Source organism: Xyrauchen texanus, chromosome 19 (assembly GCF_025860055.1).
Source record: "Xyrauchen texanus isolate HMW12.3.18 chromosome 19, RBS_HiC_50CHRs, whole genome shotgun sequence".
In the NCBI taxonomy this organism is placed as follows: Eukaryota; Metazoa; Chordata; class Actinopteri; order Cypriniformes; family Catostomidae; genus Xyrauchen; species Xyrauchen texanus.
Window position 1 is genome coordinate 26,618,455 of NC_068294.1, and position 19,650 is coordinate 26,638,104.

The 19,650-nt window shown below is 39.5% G+C and overlaps 2 protein-coding genes across 5 annotated transcripts; one reads left to right on the forward strand and one right to left on the reverse strand.

The window, feature by feature from the left end:
* Positions 1-53: 53 nt before the first annotated feature.
* LOC127659987 (transcriptional regulator Kaiso-like) lies at positions 54-10,166 on the reverse strand. Of its 2 annotated transcripts, none has more exons than XM_052150013.1 (2): positions 10,047-10,166; positions 54-3,087 (listed from the first exon to the last, which is right to left on the reverse strand). In XM_052150013.1, exons 1-2 carry the CDS (start codon positions 10,078-10,080, stop codon positions 1,160-1,162), a joined length of 1,962 nt encoding a protein of 653 aa, XP_052005973.1. In that variant the 5' UTR covers positions 10,081-10,166; the 3' UTR covers positions 54-1,159. The 2 variants fall into 2 exon arrangements, with proteins under 2 accessions (XP_052005973.1, XP_052005974.1); XM_052150014.1 differs by lacking the exon at positions 10,047-10,166 and adding an exon at positions 3,778-3,885 and having other exon boundaries at positions 56-3,087.
* LOC127659989 (NF-kappa-B-activating protein-like) lies at positions 6,165-19,024 on the forward strand. Of its 3 annotated transcripts, XM_052150018.1 has the most exons (8): positions 6,165-6,784; positions 17,029-17,109; positions 17,861-17,925; positions 18,057-18,149; positions 18,237-18,276; positions 18,360-18,545; positions 18,646-18,795; positions 18,913-19,024. In XM_052150018.1, the coding sequence occupies exons 1-8, from the start codon at positions 6,465-6,467 to the stop codon at positions 19,022-19,024; spliced, it is 1,047 nt and encodes a 348-aa protein (XP_052005978.1). In that variant the 5' UTR covers positions 6,165-6,464. The 3 variants fall into 3 exon arrangements, 1 of the variants encoding a protein (XP_052005978.1); XR_007972585.1 differs by lacking the exons at positions 17,029-17,109; positions 17,861-17,925; positions 18,057-18,149; ... (2 more) ...; positions 18,646-18,795; positions 18,913-19,024 and adding exons at positions 9,842-9,878; positions 12,557-13,137; positions 13,322-13,462; positions 14,071-14,779 and having other exon boundaries at positions 6,673-6,784; XR_007972584.1 differs by lacking the exons at positions 17,029-17,109; positions 17,861-17,925; positions 18,057-18,149; ... (2 more) ...; positions 18,646-18,795; positions 18,913-19,024 and adding exons at positions 12,557-13,462; positions 14,071-14,779 and having other exon boundaries at positions 6,642-6,784.
* Positions 19,025-19,650: the final 626 nt, after the last annotated feature.

A 19,650-nucleotide genomic window follows, 5' to 3' on the forward strand; every position in this document is an offset into this window, starting at 1 on the left:
TTTCATTCTAGATCACACTAAGACATAATAATAAATAGGTTTCTAGAAATGGAAAATGGTTAAAATGAAGGTCTTTAGTACTATTATATACATGATTACAGTGTTAGAGCACTCGTGTTGTGACAATCCCAAGGAATCTTAATTGTCTTTCAAGATTTTTTACACAGCTAAGCTATGATCTGACAAAACTATGCTGAAAAAATAATAATACAAAATATATGTACAAAATATTTAAATTGAAAAGGAGAGGTCCTATGTGCTACCAACATTTGATTAGCTTGAACTTTTCTGCTTTTGTCTAGACATGATCAGAGGAGAGACTAAGTATTTTCCTCAGGTCCCCATGTTTATGCTGTCAGGGAAATTTTGTGAGAATATATGGCCAGCATATACATTTTAAAACATAATTAATGAACAGATGAAAAAAGCATTTCACATATTTACTCCATCCTTCTTAAAACTTCATAACAATCAGCATAAACTATAAATACGAACATTCAAACTCTTTCTTACTGCAGGACCAAAAACCTGCCATTAACACATATCCATCTAGTGCCAAACATTCATTAATAACTACGATAAGAAGTTGACAAGAAAAAAAAAAAAATGTAGCATCTCTTTCCAATGGAACTCTGAATATGAAAAGAATAATTTAGTCAGAATGATGATTTAGGTATAACAGTTACTTTTGGACTTGGGCTTATTTACGTAACACTCTCCCAAAAAGCATTTACACATTAAAGTTACATAACTGTAAAAAAAAAAATATATATAACAAATTGTATTTGCAAATTGTCTGTACTTGTTCCCTACTATTAATAAACAACATTGTTGTACTGTTCTAAAAACGGAACAGAAAATGCTAAATTAGCTCAACAGGTCTAATGTAGCTGTACATAAAATATGTATTAGCCTATATCTATTTAATTAACCATGTGTTATCTGACCAAGCATTATTAAAATTTGAGTTGATGAATTGAAACTGAACTGCAATGCTAAGGATTTCATGATTCTAAAGGTACATTAAAAAGAACGAAAAGCACCTTGAAACTACATTGAGTTGATGGAATACTGGAGTTTAGTCTTTAATCAGCTGGTCCAGAGAATCAACCCCCCTCCCCAAACAAGGCACCTGAGCCAGAGCAGAGAACAAGCTTGCTCAGTACATCTCTGGTATAACAAACTCAAATTCTGTCGTGCCTTCGGCATTTATTTGGTTGACCGGTTGTGGTGGTGCTCTTTGTGGTGGTGGTCCTCGTGGAGGTGTCTGAGCAAGAGCTTCTGGCCTGGTAGTTGCCTCAGGTTCTGCAAAGATGTCACTCCAGGCCAGTGCTTTGCTTTGGCTAGATGGAAGCTCCTCGCTTGTAAAGTGCTCTTCACTGGGGTTTAAATGTTGAACAGTTCCGTCTTCGTTGATCACTGGAATCCCCACCGATTCATCAGATATAAAGGAATACGGTTTGAACTGCACTGTTTTACAAGGCAGTAGCCGATACAAGTTGTTGCCTGTGTCATCTTTCTGCTTCCGTCCTGAAGGGTCTTGGTTGTGAACTTGCTTGCAGTGACCTGACAAAACCTGATAATTGAGAAACATTTCATTGCACATTAAACACTGGTACCGTCTTTCCCCTGTGTGACTGATTTCATGTTTGGTTCTGTATTCTGCCAGGGCAAACACCTTGCTGCAGTAATGGCATGGATACTTTCTTTCCCACGAGTGAGTGTTAAAGTGACGCTTGAGACTTGTCCGGCACACGTAGGGACGCTTACACACAATGCACACATAGAAAGTTTTTCCATCCATGACAATTTCGTAGTGATCCTCCTGATCCAGCTTTAATCTCTTCTTTCCTTGGGGTGAGTTACCAGACGCATTGCCGGCACTAGGTGGCATCTGCGATTTTCGACCAGGAGCGGCTCCCTCCCCTGGGTCATCCTTTAGAGGGACGATGTCATAGGTGTTCTCACCTATGTTGGCATACACTTTGCACCCTGTTGATAACGAATCAATTTCTGAGGCTTTGTCTAAAGTTATTGTCGTTTTTGCTGAAACTGCTGGGACCACGTTTATTCCAGTTCCTATTCCATTATTTGTGCTATAGGTTGATCTCACATCTGACAGTCTGATTTTGTCTGGTGACGGCTCTAGAAGAATTGCTTTCTTTTGCACACCAAGCACCTTGTTGTTCTCTAGAGGAAGTGAGGTGTTGTGAGGCTCTGGAGTGAGGCTGTTCATGCATGCAGGGGTGGTGGGTTCACTAGTTGAGCTGGTTCTTACAGGGGAAGTTAGAACACTGCTACTTGCATCTGGGGACATCACAGGGCTTGAGAGAAGCGCCATGTCTGGCTGGGGATGAAGGTTATTTTGTCCTGTACATTCAGAAGGAGGCTTGTCTTTTCTCTCTTGGTTTGTTGAATCTTTTGAGCCAATTACTACTTCATTTGTGACTTTTTGTTTTTTAGCCTCTGGCTCTCTCTGATTAACTTCTGATATCTTGATCTTCTGAGCTTGTGAGGCTTCTGTTTTTGAGACGAAAAGAATGTCATCATTGTCCGAGTCCACTTCCTTTTCTGCACTAATGCTTGCCATGTTGAACTCTTCAGCAGAAAGTGAGAATGTCTCAGTAATGATTGGCATATTCTCTGTTTCAGAACCATTTTTCTCAGTGGAGTTAACACTGCTGTCTCCTTCTTTGGACAAGCCAGGTAATCCCTTGACTTGTGCAAGTGGCGTTCCTAAATTGGAGAGAAAATTCACACCCAAATTCTGACCAGCACTAATGAGATCCTGAAGTCTGTCCGATCTAACTCTGCATATTTTAGATGTGTATATATAATTCAAGATGATCTCAAATATGTCTGCTTTGATGAAGTTTAACTCTATAAGTTGTCCAGCAACTGAGAAAAGTTGGCGAAAATAGGTGCTCGAGGCAGACAGCACAACTTTGTGTGCCCTGAACTTGCGTTCCTGCACAATTATGGTGACGTCACAGAATAAACCACTGTTTCGCTGCTCATTGATGGACTTCAAAAGTGATGTGGTGTACTGAGTGTCCTCTGCAGATATCAGCTTTAGTTTCGACATCCCTGTGAAGAAAATGTAGTCTTTAATGATTTTCCCATATTTGCCTGAATACAAAACAAATCTATTACGAAACAATGTTTTCAAATATAATGAACATTTGGCCTATTACTTCACATCATACAAAGCTTTTTACATAAATATCGCTGTTATAAACTTTTAGCTGTCTATCTGTCATGCAATAATATAAAAGGCGGTTTCTCTGCTTTTGGGATAAGATGTAGCCTACAGTTGTTTGCGAGACAAACGACACAAATGTTGATATGCCTTTCCCAGTTTCTAAATCGTTCAACATTCAGGGCAACACAATCTGGAATCCGCATGAACCCGGGAATCAAAAGCACGCTAGCTAGCTCGCTAGCTTTGCAATAACAAAAGACATTCAAAAGAGACTATGCAGCTTGCAAAGTGGCATAAAGATAATGGTATTAGTCTAGTTTGGCGTCATGAACCAAATGCTATTTCTTTGGGGAAACAGATTATTGATGATGCCAATCAGAACTGTTAGGACCCGGTGGGCAGCGGCCAGTCTGAAAACAAAAACAAATGCTCAATTCATCTCTTCTTCCTGGTTTGGCGGCAGGACGCGGCCTATCTGACTATGTGATGCACAGCAACGCATATATTGGTTAAAAATAATGCATTTAATTGTTAATGTCCTCCATTATTGGAATTTAATTCCCTTAGTCATATACCTGCAGAGCAGCCCGTTAAAATCCACGATTCACTTTGTTGAAAGGCAATAATGACAGCGATAATGTGAGTCGGTTGCAGTTGACAACACAACGAGCTGGAGTTCCTTGTGTGAGATGGAAGACTCTCACGCTACGCTTCGCGTACCAGCCGACAGGAGTCGCAAAACAACAGTCTGCCAATGAATACGCGTGATGAATACCAATTGACAAACCAACAATGCCAACCTTTAGAGCTCCGTGATGCCAAACGTCTGTTTGTTCACATTAATTCGCTGGTTATTTCACATAGTAAATATAAGGGTGCTATTACATTGTTATAAACAATCTCGTAGTTGGTACAGCAACATATTACATTATTACACAACAGCAAAAAAACAAAAAACAAAACACCTTCACACCAGTTTGTCACTGAAAAATATTCTTGATCCATGAGATTAAGTTTGAATTTGAGGCAATTTGGTCTAATATTTAATAATTTTTCAAATGTTGCAAATGTATGTTCCTAATGAGAATCCCTAAAATTATCACATTTATTTTTACACAAAATAGACTACTTACCATTTTCAGTATTGTTCAAGGTGATTAAATCTAAAGTTTTTATTAACTGTCTAACAAGTGAAAGTATATTATTTGGGGTAAAAAAATAAATAAAAAAAAACCCTATTGCAGCGGCTAAAGCCCCCTCACCCACAAACCAACCCATAATAAAAATAATTCTTAAGTGTGGCAAATTGATTTTGAATAGATGGGCTCACATTGACTGATCCAATCACAATGGAGATTCATTTGTTTATAGAATACTTGAGATTTTAGGACATGTCAAATATGTTTGAAATTAACAGGAAATGGTTAATCCTTAACCAATATTGCCTTATAACTTCTGTCCCTATATTTATACTATATCACTTTAATTCCCCTGGGGGCCTTTTTACCCTAAATGTATGGGCCTTTTAGTCAGCAGTGCAATGCATAAAATCATGCAGATACAGGTCAGGAGCTTCAGTACATCTCTGGTATAACACCACTCCCTCAAAGAGCACTGCCACAACTGATCAACCAAATAAATGCCGAAGGCACGACAGAATTTTAGTTTGTTATACCAAAGATGTATTTCAGTGTTCACATCAACCATCAAAATGGGGAAAACTTTTGATCTCAGTGATTTCGACTGTGGCATGATTGCCAGACGGACTGGTTTGAGTATTTCTGTAACTGCTGAACTTCTGGGATTTTCACGCACAACAGTCTCTAGAGCAGGGTTCGGGAACCTTTTTTCACTAAGGAGTCGATTTTTGGTTGATGCATTTTTTCGAAAGACCTATACAACAAACAAATAATTTACTATTTTTAAAAACAAAATTTTTCAATAAAATACAATGATTATATTGCCCATAGACTACTCAAAAACAAACAAATATGCAAAAATGTATAGGTAACATGTTGCAATATGGAATTGAGTACACGTGTTTGTGCGGGTCTCCACAAAATTACTTCAATCAACAATTGTTCATGAAAAATGTTACTTCCCTTTTGGGCTGGGTGATATGTAAAAATATTTGAATGATAATCGCATTTAAAATATTGCGATATCCGATTATGGTCAACCCCCATGGTCTGTGAATATTTTTGATTTATTGATTTTGCTTTAAAAATTAATTTAATTTATTGAAACACGAAAAACTTAAACAAAAGACATTTCTAAATTCAAATCATGAGATGATCGGAGATCATTTGCAGCATTCTCATTGACTACATTGTTCTTGCAAACAGTTTTTAGTCGAATATAACAGAGAAAAGGGAGATATAACGCTTTACATGCACTTCTTTCACGAGACAGGGTCCCATTGCATGCATCTGAAAAAACAGGGAATCAGACACAAGCATTAACGGCTTTTCTTTTACCTGTTCTCAAAAATATAATAAAGTGTGTTTCTTCAAGCAGGTCTTTTTGACTAACAGCATTTCTTGTCATGTGTCACTCCGAGACGTCTTATAGGTCACCTGCTTGTTGTGGGTAGATGAGCAAAATTACTCACGCATGAAATACCTGCTCAGATAATCACTCTTTACAAGAATGTAGAGAGCAGAATAGCATCTCAGAATGCACAACACATGGAACCTTGAGGCAGATGGGCAACAACAGCAGAAAACCACCTAGGGAACTTTATTAGGAGTGTTCCTGACTAAGTGCTTATAGTGAGTGTATGTGTCTATTCATCTAATGATCATATCTGCCATCTTTTCTTTTCTTTTTTTTTTTACTTTAAAATATTGATCACGCACTTAATAGTATTTAGTGTTCCATTTTTGTGACAAATATTTCGTACATATTTGAACGTAAGTTCGCCCCTGGTCTCCAGGGGGCGCTTGTCTCGTCATATTTCAGCTACAATAGAAGAACAGACCTTCCAAGTTGGATTTCATAAACCAAATGCAGATTTAGTATCAATGACCTACGCGTATTGTTTAATTTGGTCGTGATGAGCCTCAACATAAAGGAAATGTTTGACTCTTTCGAAATAGTAGCCTACTTCTCTAGATGACATCTCGCTAGTGTTCCTTATGGGGAACTGCGACATTACCCACAACATGTAACTAACACACCGTCGTTTTGTGTGTTTACAACGTATAGGAAAGATAAACTGCTTTAAATGTAAGCGGTATAGTTAGTTAGACTCTCTGTAATAATGCCCGAGTTGGAAGATAAAAATTCAAACAACTCGAGCCCGAAGTGTCGCTGCCATAGTCGTTCCAGCAGCCACTCACCGGACCGCGAGCTGAAAAATTCCAGATACGAACACGATGATGACCACAGATACTTGGACAAAGAGAGGACACGAAGCCGATTCTATATGGGTAATTCCCGTAGTCGGTCGCGGTCCAGGGAACGAGATTGGTTAAATTGGTCTGATCAGAGAGACCTAGAATACGGTGCAAGTTCAAGGTCTGATTACTTTGAGAAGAGAGATGATGCCCAACAACAGAGGCAAGACGCCTTCATCGCGAGGTGAGTTCTTTGGTCTTTGGAGGGTCATCACGTGAATACATACATGATTTTGTGTGGGATGAGCGAGGGCAGTGCTTAAAGATTAATACAAATATATATTATTGTCTTTCTATTTTCGAGAGGGGGTAAAATCTTGAGACCTGCTACCGCCGTAGGCAACTCTCACTCGGCTGTCACTCGACCTGCCACTGCTAAATGCAACTCGCACTCGTCTATCACTCGTCCTGCCGCTGCTGCAGACGACAGCTCTCACTGGCTCCGTCAATGTTTTAAGCGTCTGCCTCATGATGCATCACCGTTACCTGCGCCTCCCGTCAGCGTCACTGACAGCTCCAACTCGCACGTCACCGTTACTTGCGCCTCTCTTGCAATCTTTAGTCCTGTATTAAATATGTGTTAAGTGCTTATACATTTCTTAATCTTTAAACAAATGTTCTTTTTGTCTTTTAAAGGATTAAAAGTTCCAGTCCAAAATGGTTCGGATGACTACTGATATCTGCATTGTAGCAGCATAGATCATCTGACAGGCGTCATCTATACAAGCTAAACAGGACTATTTGCCAGCAAATTATACAATCCTCCTATTGATTCAGCTCACTCATTTGATTGGTTATGGATAGAGGGCATGTTCTCTTTTTAATTGCGTTCAATATTTTTTATACATTTTTATACAAAATTCACAACATGAGAGTATTTTTAAGGAGATTTATTAAAGCAAGTGATGGTGACATACAGCAAAACTAGTAAACATATTATTTTCTACATAAACTGCTTTTTGTGGTATTATTAGGGGAGATCAGCATAGCATCTTGTAGACAAACAAAAAAATACTTTTTCTAAACAAAATTTATTGGTAGTACAGATGGAAAAGGGAAAAAAAAAATCACCCACCAGCCTATAAACTACAACTATTTATAGAGTTACCGTGGTGGTGGCGTAGTGGGCTAAAGCACATAACTGTTAATCAGAAGGTCACTGCTTCGATCCCCACAACCACCACCATTGTGTTCTTGAGCAAGACACTTAACTCCAGGTTGCTCCGGGGGGATTGTCCCTGTAATACGTGCACTGTAAGTCACTTTGGATAAAAGCGTCTGCCAAATGCTTAAATGTAAATGTTCCTTGCCAACAAATAATTTTCTGGTAATTTGATAACTGTATGCTATGTTGATGTTTTTTTTTATGGAGCGCATGTGATTGGGTTTGGTTGCCTTATTGATTTTGTGGTTGTTTGGCACATCAGTATTTGGGCTGGATTGGCTAGCACATCAGATAAAAATAATACATAATTCATTAACATCATGCAGTATTTACATATAAACCTAATATACCTAAACAGACAAACACATACTTTATACATACACACACACACACACTCACACACACACACACACATGCCTAGTACATTTACAGTATATAATGCATGTATGTGTTTATTTACACTATTGTTAATGTTATTTGGCATATTTCACACATGATAAAAATTGAAAAGGTGTCTTTTACAAGTATCCTAGATGAAGGTAGCATGCTGTATATATGCTGCATGTAGCTCGAAACATCACGTTTGCTTATGTGGTGAGCTCATTACATTTATTTACACTGTAAAAAAATTTACATGCACTTTATCTTAAAAAATTAAGTTCAACTGCTGCCTTAAAGTTTTAAGTTAGATCAGATTTGCAAGTTATTTTACAAATAATTTTTACAAAACATAATTACAAAAAATAAATTGCATTATTTTACATTTAGTCTTAAAATCAGTCTAAATGTAAATTGGATTTGGGAAAAATTGTGAGTTGAATTGGGAAAACTTATGAGTTGAAATAACTTTTAAATCTCCATTGATTTAACTTAAAAACTTTAAGGCATCAGTTAAAATTAAGTTTTAAGTTAAAGTAGATGTATTTTTTCAGTGTAGGATCAACAGTATATGTTGATACATTTTTGGGTCGTGCATTTGGATTCAAACATTGTTTGGATGTGCACGATCTTCGATTTTTGATTCTAAATGAAGGCAGCACATTCAAGTCACTGGTGCCAATGTACTGTTACATTATGAACCAGATAAACATTTTATATATATATATATATATGATGTCTTAGGTAATGTTGCCTATGGAAAAAGTACACCACCGTAATTGAATATTGGCTACGTTAAATTATAGAGAATGTAAGTAAAATTAATCATATTTTATCAACAGACACACAAAACATGGCTAGTATAACAGTGATGGTATAGGCACGCACTTCACTTCTAATGGTCAATTTTTAAAAAAATTACATAATAATTTGACTACATAATCGTTAATTAACAATGGTCATAAAATATGTTGTGGGATTGCATTCCTTTATCTTCTATGTAAAACTTTAGATTTAATTGCGCCAGTGTTATTAATGTTACAAAAAACAAAAAAATTCTCATGAACTAAAATTAAAATGATTGGAAAAAAATAAATAAAACTAAACTAAATCAATTTTTCATAACTCCAAAACTAAGTAAAATAAAAATTATCTTTAATTAATTTTTGTTTTTAATACTCTTGGGTGAATATGGTTGTAAAGCAGTTCAATGGAAAGGAGGGGGCGAGAACCGGCTTGACGACATAAATAATATTTTATTGATTAATTAAACAAAAGACAATATGACAATTATCTACTCACCCTCAAGCCATACCAGATGTTTATGACCTTTTTTCCTCTGCTGAACAAGAACAAAGATTTTAAAAGAATATCTCAGCTATGTAGCTTTATACAACACAAGTCAAATGGGTCCAAAGCTTTGAAGCTAAAAAAAAGCACATAAAGGCACCATAAAGTAAATCTTAAGTGGCTTAAGTAATATCTTTTTTACAAATTAGACTGTCTTTTTGGGTGAGACATTTTTCACAATTTTGCAATTGCAGTATACAGGAAAGACCAGCAAGAAGACTGCTAATGTCAAGATAAAGGTTGCTCCCTATGCTTTTGGAGTTTAAAGGTTTTGTACTGTGATGACTTTCATTCTATGGACTTACAGATCTGACAGATTCTTCTAATATCTGTGTATGTGTTCAGCAGAACAAAGAAAGGCAGACACATCTGGGATGGCATTAGGGTGAGTAAATAATGAAAGATTTGTATTTTTTGGGGTGAACTTTTTAGTTTACTTCACAAAGATTTGTTTAGTAATAATGTATAACGATTTAAAGAAATGTATATGGATACAGTGGGGTTAAAGGATTATGTTAGGGTTAGACTTTTAAAATGAGACCAGTAAACGGACCTGCCTTTCCAACAGCGTTGACGCTGGATAGCATTGAAGGAACTTCTCACCTAGATCCGTCAACTTAAAACGCCACTCTCACCTTGATCTATCAACACCACTGCCAGCTCTCAGACACGATCAGTAAACATCACAAGCAGCTCTCAGACGCGATCAGTAAACGTCACAACCAGCTCTCAGACGCGATCAGTAAACATCACAACCAGCGTTCATACGCGATCAGTAAATGTCACAGCCAGCTCTCAGAAGCGATCAGTAAACGTCACAGCCAGCGTTCATACGCGATCAGTAAATGTCACAGCCAGCTCTCAGAAGCGATCCATAAACTTCACAGCTAGCTCTCAGAAGCGATCAGTAAATGTCACAGGCTGCTCTGGGACGCGATCAGTAAACGTCACAGTCAGCTCTCAGACGCAATCAGTAAATGCCACAGCCAGCTCTCAGATGCGATCCATAAACGTCACAGCCAGCTCTCAGAAGCGATCAGTAAACGTCACAGCCAGCTCTCAGACGCGATCCATAAATGTCACAGCCAGCTCTCAGAAGCGATCAGTAAACGTCACAGCCAGCTCTCAGACGCAATCCATAAATGTCACAGCCAGCTCTCAGATGCAATCAGTAAGTGTCACAAGCAGCTCTCGGATGCAATCAGTAAACATCACAAACAGCTCTCAGAAGTGATCCTTAAACGTCACCGCCAGCTCTCAGAAGCGATCTGTAATCGTCACAGACAGCTCTCAGATGCGAGGTGTAAACATCACAGCCATCTCTCAGACGCGATCTGTAAATGTCACAGCTCTCAGATGCAATTAGTAAACATCACAGCCAGCTCTCAGAAGAGATCAGTAAATGTCACAGCTCTCAGACGCAATCAGTAAACATCACAGCCAGCTCTCAGACGCAATCCACAAACATCACAGCTAGCTCTCAGATGCAATCAGTAAGTGTCACAAGCAGCTCTCGGATGCAATCAGTAAACATCACAAACAGCTCTCAGAAGCGATCTGTAAATGTCACAGGCTGCTCTTGGAGGCGATCAGTAAATGTCACAGCCAGCTCTCAGAAGCGATCAGTAAACATCACAGCCAGCTCTCAGAAGCGATCAGTAAATGTAACAGGCAGCTCTCAGAAGCGATCAGTAAATGTAACAGGCAGCTCTCAGATGCAATCAGTAAACATCACAAACAGCTCTCAGAAGTGATCAGTAAATGTCACAGGCTGCTCTTGGACGCGATCAGTAAACGTCACAGCCAGTTCTCAGATGCGATCGATAAACGTCACAGGCATCTCTCAGATGCGATCAGTAAATGTAACAGGCAGCTCAGACATGATCAGTAAATGCCATAGGCAGCTCTCAGATGCAATCAGTAAATCTAAATGTTAAAGCCAGTTGTTGACAACATGTTTGAAGCCTACTGCTACTGCAAGAAAGCAATGCAAAAATTGAGAAACATCAAACTGCTTTGAAGAGTCTCCAGCAAACGACAGCCATCAGCCAGTTCTGCCAAGTATATGGCGGCTTCACACTGCCTAGGCGAGACACACACAGCAGCTCCTAACTCCCTTAAGCAACCTCAGTGTCGCTTTTGGATCAGAGCCAACATGAGCGGAGGTGCTCTGGGTCCTCCACATGGTGACTAGACACCAGTCCTATAATTAAATGAGGAAATCGGGGAATTATTTCAGACGATGTTTCCGGCCTTTGACATCGCTAAATCATTCAGCTGCGGGAAAGATAAAACTGCCTACATTACGCGCTTTGAACTAGTGGATTTTTATCAAGAGAGTCCTAATTTCTAAAGTGACGGGACCGATTGTGATGATGTTTGACGAAAGTCTAAAGTGCACCACCAAAATGAAACAGTTGGGCCTGCACGTATGTTTTTGGGAGGGCGGGCAGGTACTGTCAAGATACCTGGGATCCCAGTTCATGGGGCATGCAACAGCCGAGGACTTAATGAAAAATGTGAAAGTAATTAATGTTTTATATTAGCTGTCATGTTTATAGTTTTTACATTAGCAAAAGGGTGATTCGAGTGATCTTTTCTGTTGTATTAAGTGGATTGTTACCTATTTTTCAGCTCTCAGATGCATGTTTCTACTCCCTGTTGAACAGTATGGTGTCTACCTCCCTTAGCTGTAACTGTGCTAGGTGGCTATTTTGCAAGAAATAATTCAATTATATTCAATTAAACTTAATTTGTATAACACAAATAACAGTAGGAAGGAAGAAACCTTGAGCAGATCCATCTGCCAAGGGCCGGATAGTTGAGTATTAGGACAATTGTGTTGTACATAATATAGGCCTATACATGGTTCCATGGAGCATAGTAAAAATGTATGAACATAGAATATATACACAATTAATAGAAAAAGGAAGGGGGCCAGCATTCACAGTTTAATGAATCCTTACTCATTTCTTGGTTAATTTTAAACAACATCAGAAATAACAGAATGTGTCTGAATGAATTGAAGTGTTAAATGTTATTTTTGTGTGTTTTTTTCCTCAGGAGTGTGTGGACCCCTTGACCTAAGGAGACTGGTGTCCATTTCAATAAATGGCCCGAATGTGAATTTCAAATTTTTTGAACTCTTCCAACAAGAACATGCAGAAAGGTATGGAGGTTCTCAACTTGTTGCTGTGGGGAGCTGTGGACTCCACATGTTACATACACAATGCTGTCAAAAGTGGCTTTTCCATGTGACAAGTGGAGAAACTGCTGAGAGCCATGCACACATTATTCCACAATGTGCCAGCAAGGAGAGAAGACTACATTGCTGTGACCAAGTCCACCGTCTTCCCTTTATTTTTCTGTGGTCACCGGTGGCTTGAAAACGAGCCTGTGATTGAGAGGGCTCTTGAAGTTTGGCTATCACGTACACAGTATATGGATGCAGTGAGAAGAAATCAACTCCCAAAACCTGGGACAGCATCTTTTGACACAGTGGTGGAAGCCATGAAGGACACTCTCATCGTGGCCAAGTTACTCTTCTCCTTGACTGTTGCCAGGCATTTCAATCCCTTTTTGAAAAGGTATCAAACAGATGAGCCAGTGATGCCTTTCGTCATCAATTGGTTGAGTTGATCAAGGTAGTGATTTATATGGATAGCTCTTTACATTATCAGCACAGAACCATTGCCACTACTGATTAGGCCTATTTTATGTATGCACTTTTGTTAATGAAGAATAAGTAATTTAATTGGAATTATGATGTCATATATATGGCTATATATTTTTATAAATGTGGATACTTCTGAGATTATCTTTTGGCAGAGTCTACTGAGACAATTCATTAAGAGAGAGGTCCTCAAGGACATTACCACACTTCTAACCAAACTGGATGTAGCTGACAAGAAGAACTGGCTCCAACAAAAGGACATTGACATCGGCTTGGGTGCTGAGTCAGCCCCCAAGGTAGTGTGGTAATTTAGAAAGATCTTTTTTATAAATTATGTTCAGCAGCAGCAAATATGATTTTATTGTACAAATTATTGACTGCTTTCTTCCCACATCCAGAGCGGGAAAATGGTTGAGCTCAGAGTCCTTGTGTTTAGAAGAGAATGCATACAGGGACTTTCAAACATTGTCAGGAAAATGCAGGAGAGGAGCCCTCTCAAATATGCAAAAGTTAGGCAGATGGCGTGTCTGGACCCCTCTGTCATGTTCAGAGACCCAGACAAGTGCAAGAGGCAGATGAAATGTCTTGTTCAGATATTTCTGCAGGACAAACAACTGACAGGAGGTGTTTCTGCGGGTAGGAATAGTTGTAGAAGAGGCTTTTAACAAAAGTAATTGGTCAGCACAGATAAATATTTTGAATATTAAGCACCTGTTCTGTGGGCAGTGGCTGACTTGGTTTTGAAATAGGCTTTGACATTGTCCACCATTATAAACAAATGTAGATACTGTAGTGATTCTGCTCATAACATTACAGATTGTTGATATAATGTTATGGTGGATTGTAATGATATATCAATGTATTTCTTTTCACTTTTTTGTCTTTTTCACTTGTTTTGTTTTAGGTGATGTCAGTCTCCAACAATTTGAAGCCTTCCTGTCTGTTGAGTGCAGAAGTGAGGAGTTCCTCTCCTCCCCACCTATGCAAAAAAGGCTTGATGTCTTCTTGAACAGTTTCCTTATTAATTACCAGGAGCTTCAGATTTTGTCTCATGGACAGGCCACTATTGAGAGAGGCTTTTCTGTTAATAAAGAAATCGAAACCTGCAACATGCAAGAGGACACTTTAGTAGCTCAGAGGCTGGTATGTGACTGTCACCTGACACGGGGGTATTACCAAAATCCACCTGAAAAAAAGAACTCTTGAGTTCGGTGGCTTCAGCCAGGACCAGGTACAATCTTTACCTTGAGACAGAGAGAAAGAGTCCGTTGCACAGGGCCAAAAGAGAAAGGTGGCATAACTTGAAAGAACTCAAAAAAGAAAGAACACTGTACAAACAGTTGCTGCAAGTCTTTCCAGAGATGCAGACAAATTTGCAGAGGAGGCTGAGTTCAAGGCTGGCAGTCAGATGGCTCCGCTAATAACCAAGTCAAAAGCTCTGTGGAGGGCCAGCAAGAAATCAGCTGAGCTCAAGAACATTGAGGAAGAGATTCTGGCCAAGGGAGAAGAGCTGAGATTAATGTAGTACACACACAGACACACACTCACGCATCCGCAAACTCACGCCAAGATGTTTGTATATTTATTCTGTAATTCAACAATGCATTAACCTGTCTTCATTACTATGATAAATTTGAATAAATTAATTTATTTTCAAGTAATTTTGTGACTATTTCCTTTTGTACATTTTGTTTTTGTTTGATGTCATGATATAGGTCTTACATTTCATTCATAATGGTTTCAAAAAGGTCTTAAAAAGTCTTAATTTTGACTTGGTGAAACCTGCAGAAGCCCTGTAAGCAGCGATCAGTAAATGTACCCTGCAGCTCACAGGTGCGATCAGTAAATGTCACAGGCAGCTCTCAGACACGATATGTAAATGTCACGTGCAGCTCTCATATGTGATCAGTAAATGTCACGTGCAGCTCTCAGACGCGATCAGTACATGTTACAGGCAGCTCTCAGACGCGATCAGTAAATGTCACAGCCAGCTCTCAGATGCGATCAGTAAACGTCACAAGCAGCTCTCAGATGTGATCAGTAAATGTCACGTGCAGCTCTCAGACGCGATCAGTACATGTTACAGGCAGCTCTCAGACGCGATCAGTAAATGTCACAGGCAGCTCTCAGATGTGATCAGTAAATGTCACAAGCAGCTCTCAGACGCGATCAGTAAATGTCACAAGCAGCTCTCAGATGTGATCAGTAAATGTAACCGGGAGCTCTCAGACACGATCAGTAAATGTCACAGGCAGCTCTCAGATGCGATCAGTAAATGTCACAGGCAGCTCTCAGATGCGATCAGTAAATGTCACAAGCAGCTCTCATACGCGATCAGTAAATGTCACAGGCAGCTCTCAGACGCGATCAGTAAATGTCACAGGCAGCTCTCAGACGCGATCAGTAAATGTCACAAGCAGACGCGATCAGTAAATGTCACAGGCAGCTCTCAGACACGATCAGTAAATGTCACCGGCAGCTCTCAGACGCGATCAGTAAATGTAACAGGCAGCTCTCAGACATGATCAGTAAATGTCACAGGCAGCTCTCAGATGCAATCAATAAATGTAACCAGCAGCTCTCAGACGCGATCAGTACATGTTACAGGCAGCTCTCAGACGCGATCAGTAAACGTCACAAGCAGCTCTCAGATGTGATCAGTAAATGTCACATGCAGCTCTCAGATGCGATCGGTACATGTTACAGGCAGCTCTCGGACACGATCAGTAAATGTCACCGGCAGCTCTCAGACGCGATCAGTAAATGTAACAGGCAGCTCTCAGACATGATCAGTAAATGTCACAGGCAGCTCTCAGATGCAATCAATAAATGTAACCAGCAGCTCTCAGACGCGATCAGTAAACGTCACAAGCAGCTCTCAGATGTGATCAGTAAATGTCACGTGCAGCTCTCAGATGCGATCAGTACATGTTACAGGCAGCTCTCAGACGCGATCAGTAAATGTCACAGGCAGCTCTCAGATGTGATCAGTAAATGTCACAAGCAGCTCTCAGACGCGATCAGTAAATGTCACAAGCAGCTCTCAGATGCGATCAGTAAATGTAACCGGGAGCTCTCAGAAACGATCAGTAAATGTCACAGGCAGCTCTCAGATGCGATCAGTAAATGTCACAGGCAGCTCTCAGATGCGATCAGTAAATGTCACAAGCAGACGCAATCAAGAAATGTAACAGGCAGCTCTCAGACATGATCAGTAAATGTCACAGGCAGCTCTCAGATGCGATCAGTAAATGTCACAAGCAGACGCAATCAAGAAATGTAACAGGCAGCTCTCAGACATGATCAGTAAATGTCACAGGCAGCTCTCAGACATGATCAGTAAATGTAACAGGCAGCTCTCAGACATGATCAGTAAATGTCACAGGCAGCTCTCAGACGCGATCAGTAAATGTAACAGGCAGCTCTCAGACGCGATCAGTTAATGTCACAGGCAGCTCTCAGACGTGATCAGTATATGTCACAAGCAGCTCTCGGACGCGATCAGTAAATTTCAAGCAGCTCTCAGACACGATCAGTAAATGTCACAAGCAGCTCTCAAACGCGATCAGTAAATGTCACAAGCAGCTGTCAGACGCGATCAGTAAAAGTACCAGGCAGCTCTCATTCTATATAATATACAGTAAAGTGTGGGCTTTGATTGCTCTTCCTACTTATTTTTTCACATTCAAAAACATTTTGGATTGATATAACTGGTGAAAGGTTAAGTAGGTGAATTCAGCCTTGTGTGACGGTGGCGGGTCGAGCGATATTTGATTGAGAACCATGGCAGGTCGAGTGAGAGACGTGTCAGGTCTCCCTGCCATGGTAAGATTTTACCCCTACTGCTATTTTCTCTATTAAGGCGCTTGCAAGAACGTGAGAGAATTGGTGAACTGGGATGTCCTGAGGTCTGGGGGTATTCTCCAAGAGTCAGAGAACCAGAGTAAGTTAAACAATCCAATGTGTATATTTAAGGGAAAGTTCACCAGAAAATTACATTTCTCTCATCATTTACTCACTTTCATGTCATCCCAGTCAGATGTGTGCAGAACACAAACAAAGATTTCTACAAGAATATCTCATCCCTGTAGGTCCTCACAATAAAAGTAAATGGTGATCAGACCTTTGAAGCTCCAAAAATTAGATAAAGGCAGCATAAAAGTAATCCATATGACTCCAGTGGTTTAATATATGTCTTCTGAAGTGATGCAATCACTTTGGATGAGAAGTAGATCGATATTTAAGTCATTTTTTTACTATAAATCAAAATGTTCACATTGTCAAAAACTTACATTTTGATCTGTTTCTCCCCACACCTATTATATCGCTACTGAAGATGTAAATTGAACCACTGGAGTCATATGGATTACTTTTATGCTGCCTTTATCTGTTTTTTGGAGCTTCAAAGGTCTGATCACCATTCACTTGTATTGTGAGGACCTACAGGGATGAGATATTCTTCTAAAAATCTTCGTTTGTGTTCTGCAGAAGAAAGTAAGTCATACACAATTTGGATGGAATGAGGGTAAGTAGATGATGGGAGAACTTTCATTTTTGGGTGAATTTATTTTTGAACCTAGAGTCACAAAATCAATTTATATTGTACATGCACAATGACCTAAAAAGTCTTTAGTAATGCATTTATTGTTTTTATGTGTATGTGCTTGAATATTTTTTATCTAATCACTCAATAGCTCAGATGAACACACTCCTGTTGAAGGGGACGTGAAGAACGGGAGATCTGATTCATGTTCGGAGGGTACATTTTTCTTTAATATCAGTGTCACGCTTGTATCTCAGTCACACATTAAAATGCACACCGACACACACTGTTTATCGAACATAACTTGAGTTTGATGAATTAATAATCCAAATGATTGATTTTATTAGAGGAAAAGAAGAAAAAGAAGAAGAAAAAGAAATCAAAGAAGAGGAAACACAGGAAACACTCAGAGGACAGTGAGTCAGAAAGTGATTCTGAAGGTTTGGGTTATTTAATTTGTCCCAAGATGTAATTGTATTTTCACGAGGTGTAAAAAGATATAAAGAGTTTATCTGTTTGTTTTGCAGAAGAGATGAAAAAGAAGAAAAGAAAGAAGAAAAGTAAAAAGTACAAATCTTGTAAGTAAGTGTACTCCATTGAATTAGAAGTCCTGGAACATTTTCTACAATGTCATGATTCTGTCCTCACAGAAGGAAATCAAAGAAGAAGGTGAAGAAGAGTCACAAAGAGTCCAGTAGCTCCAGCAGTGATCAGTCAGATGAAGAGGAAGAAGACATCAATGAAGTCTCATTGGTGGAGAAAACTGGTGTTGGAGAGCATGTTGTTGGACCTGAAGCTCCTCTCACTCACCTATCCCAAGATGATAAACCTTTAGAGTGAGTATTTTGTCATCATCCACTCTGCTACTTGAAGTTAACGGTCATTTAAAAGTTTTTCTTAACTGTAAAACATTATTCCCTCTCATCTTTACCTTAGTTTTGGCCATGCTTTGCTACCAGGTGAAGGTGCAGCCATGGCAGAGTTTGTCAAAGCTGGGAAACGTATTCCAAGAAGAGGTGAAATTGGTCTGACTAGCAATGAGATTGCTGAGTTTGAGAAGTCTGGCTTTGTCATGAGTGGAAGCAGGTGTGAAGTTGTTTTTTTGCATATATACAAATTAATCTTTCAGAAGAAAGTATAATAGACCAGGTAGATCATGTACATTTTTGTATGCTATGCTTATTAAATGTTTTACACTCTCAGGCATCGACGTATGGAGGCTGTGCGTTTGAGAAAGGAAAACCAGATCTACAGTGCTGATGAGAAGAGAGCACTTGCATCTTTCAACCAGGAGGAAAGGAGAAAGGGAGAGTAAAATCCTTCAGGGAAATGGTGTACAGAAAGACTAAAGGCAAAGATGAGAAATAGACTGTAATAAATGTAAATGTATTGTGCCTCCTTTGTTTTTCTTTGAGGCAGAAGACAACAATAAAATATAGCTGCAAGCAGCGATGGCGGGCCCAAGCCGGTGGCACCGCCACCCCCGTGCCTTTAGGGGCGCTGGTGGCACCGCCACCCCCGTGCCTTTAGGGTCGCTGTGCACGATGGGCAATAACGTAACCTCGATTTAACTGTCGAGAAGATGTGTGCTGTAGAGCTTGCACTGCAAAAGTGCGCATTGAGGGCACATATCGACCACAAAGTATGCGTGAGCACCCTTCCGATACCTAAAATGAAAAATGAGACACCCTACGGTCTCATGGAGTTAATGGACACATGAAATAAGTACACAAGACTGAAAATTCATATGAAGTGTGCCATTTGGGACAGGGCCTATGACCGTGAACCACAATAGTCACAATTCAAATGTAGAATACATTTTTATGTCAGTGGATGTCATAGGTCAATATCTTTTGCAGCACTTAAATGTGTTAATCCAGAAGGCCAGTATTTATCTGGAGGTCTTTGTACAGGTTTATTAATGTAATTATAATTTACGCT

Bases quoted from the DNA above. Each gene is read 5' to 3' on its own strand.
- LOC127659987 (XM_052150013.1), bottom strand. From the start codon at position 10,080: ATGCTATCCAGCGTCAACGCTGTTGGAAAGGCAG. The intron at 3,088-10,046 runs GTCCGTTTACTG...TTTTCTTCACAG, and splicing joins CAACGCTGTTGGAAAGGCAG to GGATGTCGAAACTAAAGCTG.
- LOC127659989 (XM_052150018.1), top strand. From the start codon at position 6,465: ATGCCCGAGTTGGAAGATAAAAATTCAAACAACTCGAGCCCGAAGTGT. The intron at 17,110-17,860 runs GTAAGTTAAACA...ATCACTCAATAG, and splicing joins CCAAGAGTCAGAGAACCAGA to CTCAGATGAACACACTCCTG. The intron at 18,150-18,236 runs GTTTGGGTTATT...TTTGTTTTGCAG, and splicing joins GTCAGAAAGTGATTCTGAAG to AAGAGATGAAAAAGAAGAAA.